Source organism: Clinocottus analis, unplaced genomic scaffold, assembly GCF_023055335.1.
Source record: "Clinocottus analis isolate CAN_PGR_092001 unplaced genomic scaffold, fCliAna1.0.p SCAF_26, whole genome shotgun sequence".
NCBI lineage: Eukaryota > Metazoa > Chordata > Actinopteri > Perciformes > Cottidae > Clinocottus > Clinocottus analis.
In genome coordinates, this window is record NW_027175998.1 from 2,148,148 (window position 1) to 2,163,197 (window position 15,050).

Below are 15,050 nucleotides of genomic sequence, written 5' to 3' on the forward strand. Positions count from 1 at the left end.
TATGCATTATTAAGGTCAAGGCCTGTTTGAGTGGCAGGTGGGTGCGATCACATCCATCAGCTCTCTACTAGTTGCCAGTCCGTCTCTGTACCTCCGTGTATAGTGTTCTCAGTGGTGGCTTTGGCCTTAACACCACATCCATTTTTGGATCAGGCTTCGTCGTCACTGCCAAGATGGTGACGTCTGAATCCGCCTTGTCCGAGCTTCACTCTGGCTCTTCAGAAACCTATGGCTGACCATCTGACCACAGAGTTTCATGAGTTGTGGGTGGTTGTTTTTTTTAGCCTTGGATTGAGTTTATGTAGCTATTTCCCTCCGCTTGCAGTTGTTGTGCTAAGCTAACATGATTGCCTCATGGCTTCCAGTCCATATTTAGAGGCCTACACATGAGAGTGGTCCTAGTCTCCTCATCTCACTCTGAGCAAGACAGCACATATGTTTTTCTTCAAATGGTGCGACTCCTTCTGCTGCAGCTTCTTTTGACCTTGGCATGGTTGTGGCATATCGTGGTGTCACGGACCAGTGTTGACCCGTGACCCCCCTCACCTTTGGGCACACAGATTAATTAAACAGTTCAACGTTAACCATCACAGTGTGAAAGGCATTTTATATATATACAAATTCAGTAAAATATGAGATCAGGACGTCAGTTGTGTTTTTCTAGTCTCTGGTCTCTGATCATGGGACATTGTCAACAACCAATCTATGTTTTAACTGTCAGGAAAACGACGGTTCTGTCTTGTTACATTATGATGCGTTCAGGCTCTGGTCAGTGAAAATGAGCAATGGGCAAAGGTAAATTATAAATATGTAGTTTTGAGAAGAAAGAGATGTTTTCACAGGAACATAAATAGATATTGGAGATGAATTATGATTATGAGCTCTAAGAAGATTATGATACATCATAAAACTAATCACAAGATTTGTTTTAATCCATAAAAATACAAATGTATTTTTTCATCAATTGAATTGTGTGTTTTGAGAAAACACTATAGATGACTGGAACAAAGTAAAAAGGAGACCATTTAAAATTGTTGATGTTTTACAGATTTCAGAGTGTTGAAATTATGTTTGGGATCTCGTAGACCTGTACAATAAAACAACAAAGGGATCTTTATCTGCCAATATGGATTATCAATAATGGACAGTTAGTATCTGCAGCAAAAGAACGTGATCAGGAATCTCTAAAAGTTGTATGTGCTCCCTTTTTTCTTTTGTGCTGATCCGATCTTTCACACACACACACACACACACACACTGATGGCTGCCATCAGGATCTTAAGTAATTCATATTCACGCAAACTCACACACCGATGACACAGCCGGGGATCGAACTGACGGTCTTCTGATCGGAGGATGACCCGCTCTAACTCTGATGGTAGTTTGAACACATGAACACAAACAAACCATGTTGACAAGGGTTCCGTTAGATTGTATTTATTTATTTATTGTCACATATACTGATTAGGACAAACTGACCTCAAACTACTGTTCTTTGGCCTGACGGACATTTTCTGTTACTGCTTGGCCCTCTTTCAGAAAGCAGGTTCAACAAACTCTGAGTCTAACGCTGAACTCTGACTTTATTAACCCTGAAATGGGAAACTCTTTGAGTTTTCTGGTTACCCTGAAAAAGGATTTAGTCAAATGAAGTTTGTATTTGATTGAGTGACAGTGTTGTACTATGATAGCCATCAATGACCCCTTCAATGTGCATAAGAACATGCAAGTGTTCTGACGTGGGAAACTCTGACTTGACTAACCCTGACATGGGAAACTCTTTTCCTGTTACAGAGCAGCTGAACTGGCTTTCTGAAACAGAGCCTTTACCACATCAACACTGATATTGATATATCTGCAAAAAGCTGATGTTGTCCAATATATCGACTATCTGTGTGACTCCAATATAAGCATCAAAATTAAAATTAAAAATTAAAAATTGGTATAAAAATAGAAAAAAAGTGTATTAGCCACTCATGCCATGGCCGTTAACCAGGTCAACAGGGAGGCTCTGTTTGGTGATGGAACTCGTCGACTGTTTCATGATTTAGTTGATCACCTGTCAACTAATCATGATGTGTTTCCTGTGTGTGTGTGTGTGTGTGTGTGTGTGTTTGTGTGTTTGTCAGTCTGTTTTGAGTGCTTTGAGGGCAGAGACAGTCAGGAAGCAGTGCAGGACCATGGCCCCGATGTCATAGAGCAGCAGCAGCAGTATCAGACTCCAGCAATAGCCCTGCAGGAGACAATGAGACGCATCATACATTTAATCTGCTCACGACATTTCTTTTGTCACAGATGTCTTCCTTTTCCACCCTTCTACGCACCCTTATCTCCTCATCATCAACGCCATCCTTCCATCTCACCCATCCATCTATCCATTCCCCCAACCCAATCCCCATCCAGCTCGTCTTTCATTACTGTTATCTGTATATTTTTGGATTTTTTTTTTTTCCGATAGAGAACAGAGAAGAAAGGAAAGAGAAGTTACAGCCAACTGACCATCAGAAATGCCTCGGGACAACCGTACTGCGACATCCTGAGTTGGTGGTGGGGATTTGTGGACTGACACACCTCTGTGTCAGACACCATGCTGAGGCTGTAGCAGTAGAGGCAGAAGGCAAGCAGCGCCCCCAGCAGGCCAACCACGTTACTGCACGCGCAACCTCGAAGCTGTGGAGGAGGGCAGTCAAGCTCCATCACTGTGCACCTACATCCATACGCCGGCTGCATTGTTGCAGAATTGAACACGTAAAATGACTGTAAACAATTTATTATTGTTGTCTTTTTTTAGGCTTTGGGTGTTCATGCTATTTGCTGGCTATGGATTTAAACTTAACGCATGACAATATACTCATAATGCATGTTTCAATACATAGGTTACAAAGTGAAGATAGAATTGGCAGACAAACAGATTTGTATTCTTTAATGACACAATGTGACAGAGACTTGCTGAGCGTATTTGAACACAGGGGGTGGACAACGTACGTATCAGGTGTTGGTTCTCAATAATCTTTAGGTTAGCTTTTTCGTGTGAACGTACCAGGAGTCTGTTGGAGTTCCTCTCATTGGCGAAGGTGAAGGATCCTCCTGCCACAATCTGCAACACACACAGTATTAGATGTTAACTGGGAGACTAAAGCTGCTTTCATCAGAGGAAACGACACGCGGCAGATCTTTATTATACAATATATATATATTTTTTCACCATATTTTGTATGAATCCACTGATTCAAATCATTGAATTTGTTGAAGATCACCAACTATGTTTGTTTGTCTCTTTGAAGGACAGGTTCCCATGTTCTGCAGCAAGACAACATGTCCATGCACATTAAAGTGTTACTGGTGGCTGTGATCGTTCTTCCTGCTCGTACTCATGGCGGGCATAACCCTTGCTCTGCGTAAAAAAAGGATTTAGTCAAATTAAGTTTGTATCTGATTGAGTGTGTCACATGTAGTATGATAGCCATCCATGACCCCTTCAATGTGCATAGGAACATGCAAGTGTTGCCGAAGATTTATCTAAATAATTGTTAAACTGTCTAACAAAGTATTCTTTTTTATATATACTGCATTCTTGAAATAAATCAATTCCATCAAAGAAATCTGTTGCTGGTTTGTTCTTGAAAACCTCTACAGTGTGTGTGTGAAAGTGTGTGTGTGTTGCATCTGCTTCTGATTTTTAACGGATTATGCAAGCACTATTTCACATGAGGGTCGCAGAGATGAGGTACCTCATCGATTGTTCCCCTGTAATTTTTGGACTCACTTATTATGTGTCTCATTTCAACTCCGTTTTGTACTTTCAGCAATCTACTCTTGAACCATTTCCTCTGGATAATCCAAACACACTCTGTCGTGTCAGCAGAATTATTGTTTGTCCAGGCTATTCATCACACAAGGAGCCAGATGATTTTCCTTCTTTTTTTTGATTGTTCAGCTCTTACAATAAGCTTGTAACCGGAAGGTAACGCACAGTTGCACGTGGTTGTTTTCAGTCACAAGTGAAGGGAGCTCTTAAACCAAAAGCTTTGGATATGTTCAGTGTCATTGATGACTCAGTATGCTCAGTTCAGTTTGAGGGTTAAGTGATGAAGATTGGTATGTAATATGTCTATTTCATACATGAAATACATTGGCAGATTTCCAAATTATTGTATCATTTGAGTAAATTCCTCCAATGCAGTGCCCCATTGATTGGTATTTTCCAAGATGCTGTAGCCAGCTGTCAGATAAGTGTATCTACAGAAACACTGACAGTGAGCGATGAATTCACTTTGGTGGCTAACACAAAGCTAGCTGACATTGAGCTAACGCTACTAGAATGTAGCGGAACGTTAGCTGCGTCGCAAAAGCGCTTTGTGATTACGAGCATGTTGACCGTTAACTGTTAGAGCGTGTGTAAAGTTGAGCGGCCGGACCGCTGAAGGAAGTCTTCCTTTCACTCACTTCCTCATTAAAATGCACGTGTCAGCAGATCGAGACGTTGACCGCACGAGGCGTACAGACTGATACGCAAAAGGAAGTAAAAAAATGCAAGTGAACTAAAAATCAAGGCTCACAGTTTCGTAACTAAATACATTGAAAAACGTTGATGTCTTAAGGAATCTGCCTCTAATAGTTTTATTCTGGATTTAAAAGCATTTAACAAGAGTAATGCATTGAGTTTCAAGTCTTTCTGTACCACAATATATTCCATGCCGAACCCTTTTTCCAATTTCCAATTAACCAGATTTGAGATATATTTTGCTCTCTTTAGTTTTCTTTTATTTACCTGGTGGTGTTTTTATGACATAAAAAATCTGTGGCAGCTGTGAGACAGAGGTAGAGCTAGCTCCTCGAATCAGTAGTGTTTCAGTGACTGTCACACACACACACACACACACACACACACACACACACACACACACACACACACAAAAACACTGAAATACAAATCATGAGATACGTACTAGAACTCCTAAGACAAGTGGCAGGATGAAGAACTTGGGCAGAGTTTGGTTAGCGTAAGCTAGCGGGACTGCCAAAAACACCTGGAACAGCCCCAGCAGGATGGTCACCACCTGCACAGACACAACGTTTTGGCGTTACACATAACCGGAAAAATGCTTTTTTGGGAAGTTAGATTTCAAATTCAAGTTAAGGGGACTCCACCCAGAATGAGTGGCGTCCTGATCTCACCGCAGCGGCTTCATGGTCAAACCAGGCGTAGAGACGATGTGACCTGAGGCCCGCGGCTGCCACCACTCCCTGAGAGGACATGATCCTGCAAAACAGGAAACCTAAATCACACACAACAAGATCCTTTGTTTCCTCCACAAATCCACGACATTATGATCAGTGCATGTACAATGTCCACTTTCATTCTGCGTCCACTGGACACCTGTGGTAAAGAAAAAAAAAAATTATGCCACTATCGACTTCTATTCCACTACAATTTCAAAGTTAAAATTGTCAAATATGTCAGATATAACTATCCAACATATTAAGTAACTTGCTATTTTATAAACAGCTGTGCCAGCCTTGTGTTTTCCGTACTGAAAAAAAGCATGTGGCCAGACTCAAGGAGTCACTGGAGATGGGCTCAAAAGTAAGATGCCCATGAAGATCCTGCAGCATCATGGGTAAACCCAATTGTGATGGGAGAAAACGCACGACAAGCGACATCTTCTTGAAAACATTCCTTCGTGGAGGACCAGATGGCTGCAACATCTATTTAATTCAATTCAGTTTATTTTATAAAGCCCAAAATCACAAATACAAGATTTGTACAAGATCAAGAAAAACTCCCCCAAATCAAGATAGTAAAAACCCTTTGACAGGGAAAAAAGAGAAGAAACCTTCAGGATCCCTCTCCCCGGATGGACAGAAGCAATAGATGTCATGTGACCAGAATGAGCAACGTTACAGACTTAAGGCACATTAAATAATTGTGACAGAAACTATTCATATAATGAGTAGTAGGCATCTCACTCCCGCTGGGACCAAATTGTTATATAACGACATTTTGGACAGCCTCTCTCGACAATAGGAGGGCATAGGTAACGATTAATATCATGCCAATGCCGCATAGCTGGATGCCATAGTGGTATGGATATTATTGTGAAACCATGTGTTGTGGCTCTCCATAGGGATATTAACGGTAGAGTAGATGTAACCAGACTGATTACCTGTTTAAGTGAACCCTAAAACCTTGTATGAAACAGTTCAAGGATATATGTTCTCTCTGACTTTCCCCCCGTTACAATGTGTAACATAGAAACAATGAAACGATTCATTAAAATAAGTCGGACTGCAGGAGGAAACTCTTTCCAAGGCAAACATCTTTATCAGATAATAATGTTTGAAACAGCAAACCATGATCAGAGAGAGAGGAGAGCAGACTGTACAAGAAATGAAAAAGCCTGAATAAACCCAAAGAGCAACAAAGACAGACCACACGATCATAAAACACCACGAGGAAAGGGAAAGGACAGTGGGAAGCCAAAACTAAGCATGTGTGTCGTATTTGTGCAAGCATATCCATGTGTATTTCTCTGCGCGTATCTGTTTGAACAGGGAAGAAGGATTTGAGAAATAGAGACCAAAATGAGGTAGTGAAACGGGGGGGAACAGAGAGAGAGAGTCTGTTAGTTCATCAAAAACACATGTCGCAATCCTCTTAGGAAAGACAGGAATGCTGGATGAGAAGCAGATGTGGTGGGAGGAAGAGGAGAGATGGAGGAGGAGGAGGAAAGGGAGAGGGGGTCTGAGGAGGGGGGAAAAGGGAGGTGGATAATGTAATGAGTGGACGAGGCCCATCAGAAGTGGGATAGTGTTTTGTAAGGTAGTTAGTCTAGAAACAAACTGGCACACATTTGTCACTGGGCTCGTTGGCATCGGCCAGCGGGCGGCACTGGACACCTCATTGCAAGTTAAAGGTGTTATCAGTAGGGTTGTAGTCCCGTAGTGGCTATCCAGTGTTTGAGTTGGTGTGTTTTTATAAGGGCCAGAGTAAATGCCAGGGCTGAATAGTCCCTGGCATTTGTTTTTAATAGGGATTAGTATTATTTTTATATTTCACAATCACATTTCTGAGGGGCGTGGGTTGCTTGAAAAGGGAAAAAACAAGTGCCACACACTTCAGAACTTGCAAAAATGCCAAAGTTTTGGAATGATTGGGCTCGGGCGTGGCCAGTAGTGTCCCCAAATGGATACCCCAAAATTTGATGCGTTACTTTTCATTTTACAATTATTTTTGAGGACTTTAAGATACGATACACATAAACTAAATTAAAGCCAGTAAACATTTCATTTGGAAGTCATAACTGGACATCACTTTTCGCCTTCGACGCCCTTGGTAGTCCAAAATGTGGCACATTTCAAAGTCGCTTTCATTGGCCACAAATCGTTTAGTTCATGCTTCATAAAAGTCTAGGCCTGAACGCATCGCTATGCCAATATTGACTCAAATCCCCCCACACACACACATGTTAGCCAGTTTGTTGTTTATGAGGTATCATTGCGCTGAGCAGAGAGTACATGTTTATGGTGTGAGTTATCTCTCCCCATAAATGTTACAGAGTCTTGCGAGAGGCAGAATTCACTCAGCCGAAACATCCTCTTTCAGTAGTGACAGTTGGCTCATAGCCTTACGAATTAGCCCGCCGACTTGGATAACTTATAACCTGTTTGTCGCAGACTCTTCTGGGAGACATCATGCCCTTAACCTTAGGCCTGTGAGGTAAAAACAGGGTTTAAAAAGGTACCGACACGGTGCATACAGGTGTAGATGGTGCATATAGATATAGAGGGCAAACGTGTAGGGTACATGCGGACAGGGTACAAACAGGTACAGACAGCGTACAAACAGGGTACAAACAGGGTACATGCAAGTACAGACAGGGTACAAGCAGGTACAGACAGGGTACAAACAAGGTACAAACGGGGTACAAGCAGGTACAGACAGTGTACAAACAGGCTCCAAACAGGGTACAGACAGGGTACATGCAGGTACAGACCGCTTACAAACAGGGTACAAACAGGGTACAAACGGGGTACAAACGGGGTACATGCAGGTACAGACAGGGTACAAGTAAGTACAGACAGGGTACAAGCAGGTACAGACAGTGTACAAACAGGCTACAAACAGGGTACAAACAGGGTACATGCAGGTACAGACAGGGTACAAGTAGGTACAGACAGGGTACAAGTAAGTACAGACAGGGTACATGCAGGTACAGACAGGGTACAAGTAAGTACAGACAGGGTACAAGCAGGTACAGACAGTGTACAAACAGGCTACAAACAGGGTACAAACAGGCTACATGCAGGTACAGACAGGGTACAAGTAGGTACAGACAGGGTACATGCAGGTACAGACAGGGTACAAACAGGGTACAAGTAGGTACAGACAGGGTACAAGCAGGTACAGACAGGGTACAAACAGGTATAGACAAGGTACATGCAGGGTACAAACAGGTACAGACAGTGTACAAACAGGGTACAAACAGGGTACATGCAGGTACAGACAGGGTACAAACAGGTACAGACAGGGTACATGCAGGTACAGACAGGGTACAAACAGGGTACATGCAGGTACATGCAGGGTACAAACAGGTACAGACAGTGTACAAACAGGGTACAAACAGGGTACATGCAGGTACAGACAGGGTACAAACAGGGTACAAACGGGGTACATGCAGGTACAGACAGGGTTCTTCTAGAAATGCTAATAAATTACACTCAACAACACTGCAATTCTTTCTTTGAGTTCTGAGCAATACCCCTGCCATGACGTAGTTATATCACACACTCACGTCACGGCCACAGGGACTTTACATCGTTAGCCCATCCAACTACGAGCCCCACACAGCTCCAGCTTTATAATGATGTTTACATCTGAAAGAAGTTGTTGCAGAATTGCTAAGTCATTACATCCTAATAAAAACGTGCAAAGGCCCCTCTGAGCACTGACACGATTATGCAACACTGCAGTTCAAGAAAGGAAACAATGTGACTCCCCCCAACAACCCCCAAGCCCCCCTCCCCCTTCAGATTGAAATATCAACTCTGTGTGACCCCAGAAGGTCTCCGTAGGTTACTTACCTCTACTAAAAGTTTCACAAGCGGTATGCCGGAGATGCCGTTCTGTGTCCCACCGAGGAAAACAGTTCTTCTGATGGACTTTAAACGGTGAAGACTCCCGACAACCAAATGACTTCAGGAATGCACCAAACTAAGAGAGGATGTGTAGGAGGAGCTCCGCTGAGTCCCCATCCAAGGACGGAGAACACATTCTCCCTCTCCTTCTCCCTCTCTCTCTCTTCCTCTCTCTATTTCTCTCTCTGTCCGTTTTATTTACCCCTTTGCACTGAAGAGAAGGCAGGGAGTGGTCGGCAGACGCCTTAACTAAGAAAAGGACAGAACTTATCAAGTGAAAGGTAGGAATAAGAAAATGTTGTGCACTCTAATAACTAGACAACAACCGTAAAGATGCGTAAAGTCTCATTTAATGTGTGGAGTAAACTGCGGACTAAGGAGCTTTGTTGTAGAAGAGCGCAGGCGCGCGACGCTGTTTCCAAAACACCAAGTCATATGAGCGGTCAAGATTACGCAATACTCTCTAATCACATTTGGGCAAAAAATGTGCGCGTAAACGTACGTTTGTCACGTTTGTCCACGTCCACTTTACGCGCACATTTGGCACAAACTGCTTGGTAAACGTACGTCTCCGCGCACCGCGTACTCATCACTGCATTACGGGAGAAGCAGCAGTAGTATTCACGCATGTCATACCGGCGCTCCTCCATCCGAATTTGATTTGATTGTTGTACAGTAACGTGGCAAAAAAATATGTTTCACCTGTGTGATAACGTGTAACGCACTAGAAATGACCCGCTGGGGGGGAAAGCAGTCTTCATTATATCCAAAGGTGGCGAAAACAGAAACAAAAGAAAAAGGAGATGATTTCTTGAATCGAGAAATGGTCCTTTTACTTGTATGAGAGGCAGCCAAACAACGTAGTAGTGATGCAACAACATACCAGATGTCATATTGAATAACTGTAAACAGAAATAAATGGAGCTGTCAGAAGTCTCAAGGCTGCGTACACATGTGTTGAACACACGTGGTTGTTGTTTAACGGGCTCAAACGTGCACAATTCCTGGCACTCCTGTCCAGAGGCATCCTCCTCTGTTGCTCCCCCTCAGGGTTCTTCCTTTATTTCTCCCCTTTAAAGGTTTTTGTTGAGGAGTTTTTCCTGAACTGATGTGAGGTCCCGGGTCAGAGATTGTTAGATACTGAAGCCCTCTGACGCAACTTTGTCATTTGGGATTTGGAGCCTTACAAAATTTATTTAATTGACTTATTTATCCAATTCATTTTAGAATTCAAAATGTTTGGCCTTCAATCTGAATTGAGTTTGTGTGAAGAGTTTCCAGTTGTCTTCATGTAGATACGCCTGTGCTATTTATTCATTCATTTGAGCTCCATTATAAGCATTTCCCACCAAAAATAATGTTAATATTTTTGTGGCGTTTTGCCCACAAAGTCAAAGTTTGTTAAAACATTTTATTAGTTTCTCTCCTCTCCACAGAATCCCTGTGGTCATTGAAGTATGTCTCAATAGTCTGTGAACATTTGACTAAGTATTGCTAGGGTTAGGGTTATAGTTTGAATCCCATCAGCTTAAGTGATGAAGTCACAATGACAAACTATTCAGTTATAGACAGAATGCGAAATAACTGTCCTTTAAACATATATTTTCATTGAATTATGGCAATCCTGGCATAGCTAACAATACAAAATGTGTCTAACAATGTGGTACAATGTACTTCGCTTCATTTGCTGCTGTTGTTGTTTCAATACAGCGTCCATCTCCGTTGTTGTTGACCTCCAAGCTGACCCTGCAGGTTGTAAAGCAGGGCTCTGCTGTCCTCCGCAGGTGATGGCGGTGGCCGTCTCCAGAGATCTGACCGTGCAGGTGATGGATGATGTGAATGCTGTCAAGCTCATTGACCGACAGAAGGCTCTGCGCGCCGCCATCCAGAGGGGAGAGCCCAAATGTCTGGGGGTGAGTGCAGCGCTCTCTCCACACAGAGCTGTGGAGCGATGCGCGGGAGTTTTAGGCAAAGACCAAAGGCCTAACGCGCTGTAAAGATACTCTAGTGGGCTGTGAGACAAGAGGAGACAACAAGAGAGCTGTTTCCTCTCCACAGGGGCAAACTGCTAGCCTACATCCTTCAACAGTGCACCTGAAAAACGGCCTTTTTAAGTTTGACTTTCCAAAAACACCAGCGTATCCTTGAGCTATAACATTTGCTAAGCATGGTTTACATCTACTCTATATTCACTGGCTTATACAGCCACCTGTAGATCAGAGGAATAATGTAAAAGTTTAGTATTCTTTTATGTGTGTATCGTATCACACGATAAACAACACAGGTTCCCACTCAGGCAAACGCAGACTTTTCATGTAGAAGGCGGCAGATCGTGATGTGAAGCTAAAAAAATGACTTTGCCAACTGTGTCCTGGATCACTTTTGTCACTAAATTGGTGTGTGTGTGTGTGTGTGTGTGTGTGTGTGTGTGTGTGCGTGTGCGTGCTAGGTGAGTCAGGTGATGCTGGGGCTGATGGTCATGTCCTACTCCATTCCTCTGCACTTCACTATCGGAACTGAAGTGGTCAACCTCGGAGTTCCTTGGTGGAGCGGCTTAACGGTGAGTCTGTATGTGTGTGTGTGTGTGTGTGTGTGTGTGTGTGTGAGTGTGTGTGCACGTGTGAGACTGTGTGTGCATGTGTTGTTAAAAGAAAACAGAACCCATAACAAACCAAGGAAAAGCACAAGGATCATAATGTTGTGCCGTAATGTTCATCTGACTGTCCTCTATGTCTCCTGTGTGTGTGTGTGTGTGTGTGTGTGTGTGTGTGTGTGTGTGTGTGCGTGTGCTCTTAGTTCATCGCGGCGGGAGTGGTGGCTATCATCTTGGACAAACACTGCACCATGAAGATTGTGAGTCTCAAGTAACACAAAGACATACAGCTATATGTGTGTATGTGTGGTTGACTACAAACACACTGTCTTGTACTGAGTCTCATTTTAGACAACATCCAAACAACCCTTAAATCCCAGCTGCAGCTCTGCTCCAGCAGCTGCTCACGTCACCACCACCAGCAGCTCCTTTCTGCCCTCTAGTGTCTAAAAAGATGAAATGCTGCGTGTCTGTCTTTGCAGCTGCGGGTGAGCATGGTGGCCAGCGGGGCGTCCACGCTGCTGGCCCTGGTGGCCGTGATCATCTACTCGGTGGACATAAACAGGAACCCGGAGTTGCCCTGCGTCAAGACATCACATGGCCTCTGCAACGATGATCACTACTCCACGGTCGGTTGCTTCACTTCCTGCCACCAATAATATGCTTGACCAGGGTTTTTTATAAGCGGTAGTAAATACTCTTGAAGTGTTAAAAAAACAGCCCCTGGTCTGGCGCAGGTGTCAGCTGACCACACTGTGTGTAGTGTGTGTGTGTGTTGTTCCAGGATGGCGTCATCTATAAGAGTCATGAAATGAACAGTGCTGAGACAGACATTAATAAATTGACAAAGAATGTAAACCGTATTATAAATCCATAACAGCCCGCTCAGCTGCTGGCAGAATGGGCCTGCGGGCGTGAACGCCTTGTGTATGTGTGTCGCTGTGACCCGAACTAAAGTGTGTGTGTGTGTGTGTGTGCTTTCTGATAGATGCTGAGCAGAGGGCTGAAGTCGTCCCTCCTCCTCTTCACCCTGGCCCAGGCGGCCATCTCTGCTGTTCTCGGCTTCATTCATTTCAGGCAGAGACGCAGCTTTGGGCAGTACGCTGTAAGACTGAATTACACTTCATTGATCTATGTACAGCCAAAGGAGGGTATTGTAAAGGGAATTAAGATCGGATTACAAGGTAAAGATTGAAGGGACAACAACAGTACATTTCCCACTCTAGTTGTTATTGGTTTGTAATTTAGTGTCTCGTGATGGTGAACGCATCACAGTCTGTACTGTACACTATCTGACTGTTAACAATACTAATAGCAACTGTCTTAACACAGTAATAAAGTTCTTCAACATAGGTAATAAGATATAGCCATATAGTGACAACAGTAAAAAGTAAAATTACATCCTAATCATGAGTAAATTCAGGTGCATCTCAATAATTTCGAATATCATCAAAAAGTTAATTTGTTTTAGTAATTCAACTCAAAATGTGAAACTCACAGGTACTATAGATTCCTTACACTCAGGGTGATGTATTTCAAGCATTTATTTCTTTTAATTTGGATGGTTAAAGCTTATACAGCTAATGAAAACCCCTAAATTCATTATCTCAGAAAATGGGGGCCAGTCAGGGAGGATCTCTGGAAGTAGTTTATCCCAGCGAGCCTCGATCTCAACGAGTCTCAAGCCAACGGGGAGTCGAATAAATGTTGACGAGAAGTATTAATCAAATGTAGCCTCTCAGGAGGCAGAAACAAAACATAAAATTACCCACAAAGACATTTTAAAAAGGAAATGCACTTCTTCATTAATAGAGTTTAAATGCACTTCTTCATTAATAGAGTTTAAATGCACTCCTTCATTAAATGCGCTCCTGCATAAAGGGAGTTTAAGTCCCCCTCCAGATAACCTGTGTGAGCAGAAAGATTAAACACGTTCAGTAAACTAGTATTTCTCAAATATCACAAGTTCACGTCTTGGAATATAATTCCGGCGTGAACTTTGGACCGGGTCTGTTCCCGTGTGGGTCAGTCGGTGTTGACGGTCTGCAGATGAAATCCCACGTGTGAGCGCTAACATGAATGCTCTCTCTCTCTCTCTCTCTCTCTCTCTGTGTTACAGTACCTCACTCAAGATGCTCCTTTAACGTCCACCTCAGACCTGAACTGATCCATCTCTGGACTACCAGCCTTTTGAGGTGATGGATCACCTCCCAGCCAGACCTCTTTCACAAAGGAGACTGATCACCTGTGTATGTGTATTGATGTGATCTTCCTGCTTGTATCAATGGCTTATCCACAACGCGACCTGAAATGCCACCGGCTGGGAAATATTTGCTTTCTTAGTCTGCTTATGCCAGGAGCCGATTATTAGATTATGTGTACACTTAACGACAGAGCTGTAGTCAAATGAATTGTAATGAATCAGCTTAATCCACTGAGGGGAGATAAGATTGAACACACCTGAAATAATGAGGAAGTGGACTTTTGAGTTGGGATTTTTCCATTGTCAAGAATTACTTTTCATATTTGGCGATGTTAGTATTCTGGATTAACCAATTCCAAGACCAGACCTCCATCTGGTCCAGAATCTGTGGGCCTAGAAAAAAAAGAAAAGAGAAGGATGTTCACTCATGAAGCAATACAATTCTCTCCAGGTGAGGGAGAGACATTATTAGACATGAGAAACCTGGCGGCAGGCGAGCAGGTCACATGACTTCTCTCTTCACCTATCAGCAGATGTTCCCAGTGCACTTCCATCAGAAAATGGTTTCATGGTGTCGCTGCAGTCTTCTGTTTCTCCTCACTTTTGGAACAGATGTGTGTATTTTACATGATCATAAGGGATGTTTTTATTTTTTCGAGACTGTTCACAGTGTTATAAAATGCATATTCCCTAATTTTGTACTAACTCTTTGATATAGTTTTGTTAATTTGACACAAATAAAATTGTATAGATATATATACATATGTTATGAAACATGTGTGTGTGTGTGTGTCACAGAATATATATATATATATATATATATATATATATATACATATATATATACATATAAATATATATATATACATATATATATATAAATATATATATATAAATATATATATGTATATATACATATATATATATACAAATATATATATACAAATATATATATATATATATACAAATATATATATATATATACATATATATATATATACATACATATATATATATATACATACATATATATATATATATATACATACATATATATATATATATACATACATATATATATATATACATACATATATATATATATATATATATATA

At 42.1% G+C, this 15,050-nt stretch overlaps 2 protein-coding genes across 3 annotated transcripts; one reads left to right on the forward strand and one right to left on the reverse strand.

Moving 5' to 3' along the window:
• Positions 1–1,429: 1,429 nt before the first annotated feature.
• Positions 1,430–9,354, reverse strand: si:dkey-9i23.16 (uncharacterized protein LOC571915 homolog). Its single transcript, XM_068591880.1, has 6 exons — positions 9,085–9,354; positions 5,179–5,263; positions 4,950–5,060; positions 3,041–3,097; positions 2,500–2,670; positions 1,430–2,233 (listed from the first exon to the last, which is right to left on the reverse strand). The coding sequence occupies exons 2-6, from the start codon at positions 5,257–5,259 to the stop codon at positions 2,126–2,128; spliced, it is 528 nt and encodes a 175-aa protein (XP_068447981.1). The 5' UTR covers positions 5,260–5,263; positions 9,085–9,354; the 3' UTR covers positions 1,430–2,125.
• Positions 9,258–14,673, forward strand: tmem176 (transmembrane protein 176). Of its 2 annotated transcripts, none has more exons than XM_068591879.1 (7): positions 9,258–9,419; positions 10,891–11,051; positions 11,588–11,698; positions 11,935–11,991; positions 12,214–12,360; positions 12,720–12,836; positions 13,851–14,673. In XM_068591879.1, exons 2-7 carry the CDS (start codon positions 10,926–10,928, stop codon positions 13,896–13,898), a joined length of 606 nt encoding a protein of 201 aa, XP_068447980.1. In that variant the 5' UTR covers positions 9,258–9,419; positions 10,891–10,925; the 3' UTR covers positions 13,899–14,673. The 2 variants fall into 2 exon arrangements, with proteins under 2 accessions (XP_068447980.1, XP_068447979.1); XM_068591878.1 differs by having other exon boundaries at positions 9,265–9,419; positions 10,923–11,051.
• Positions 14,674–15,050: the final 377 nt, after the last annotated feature.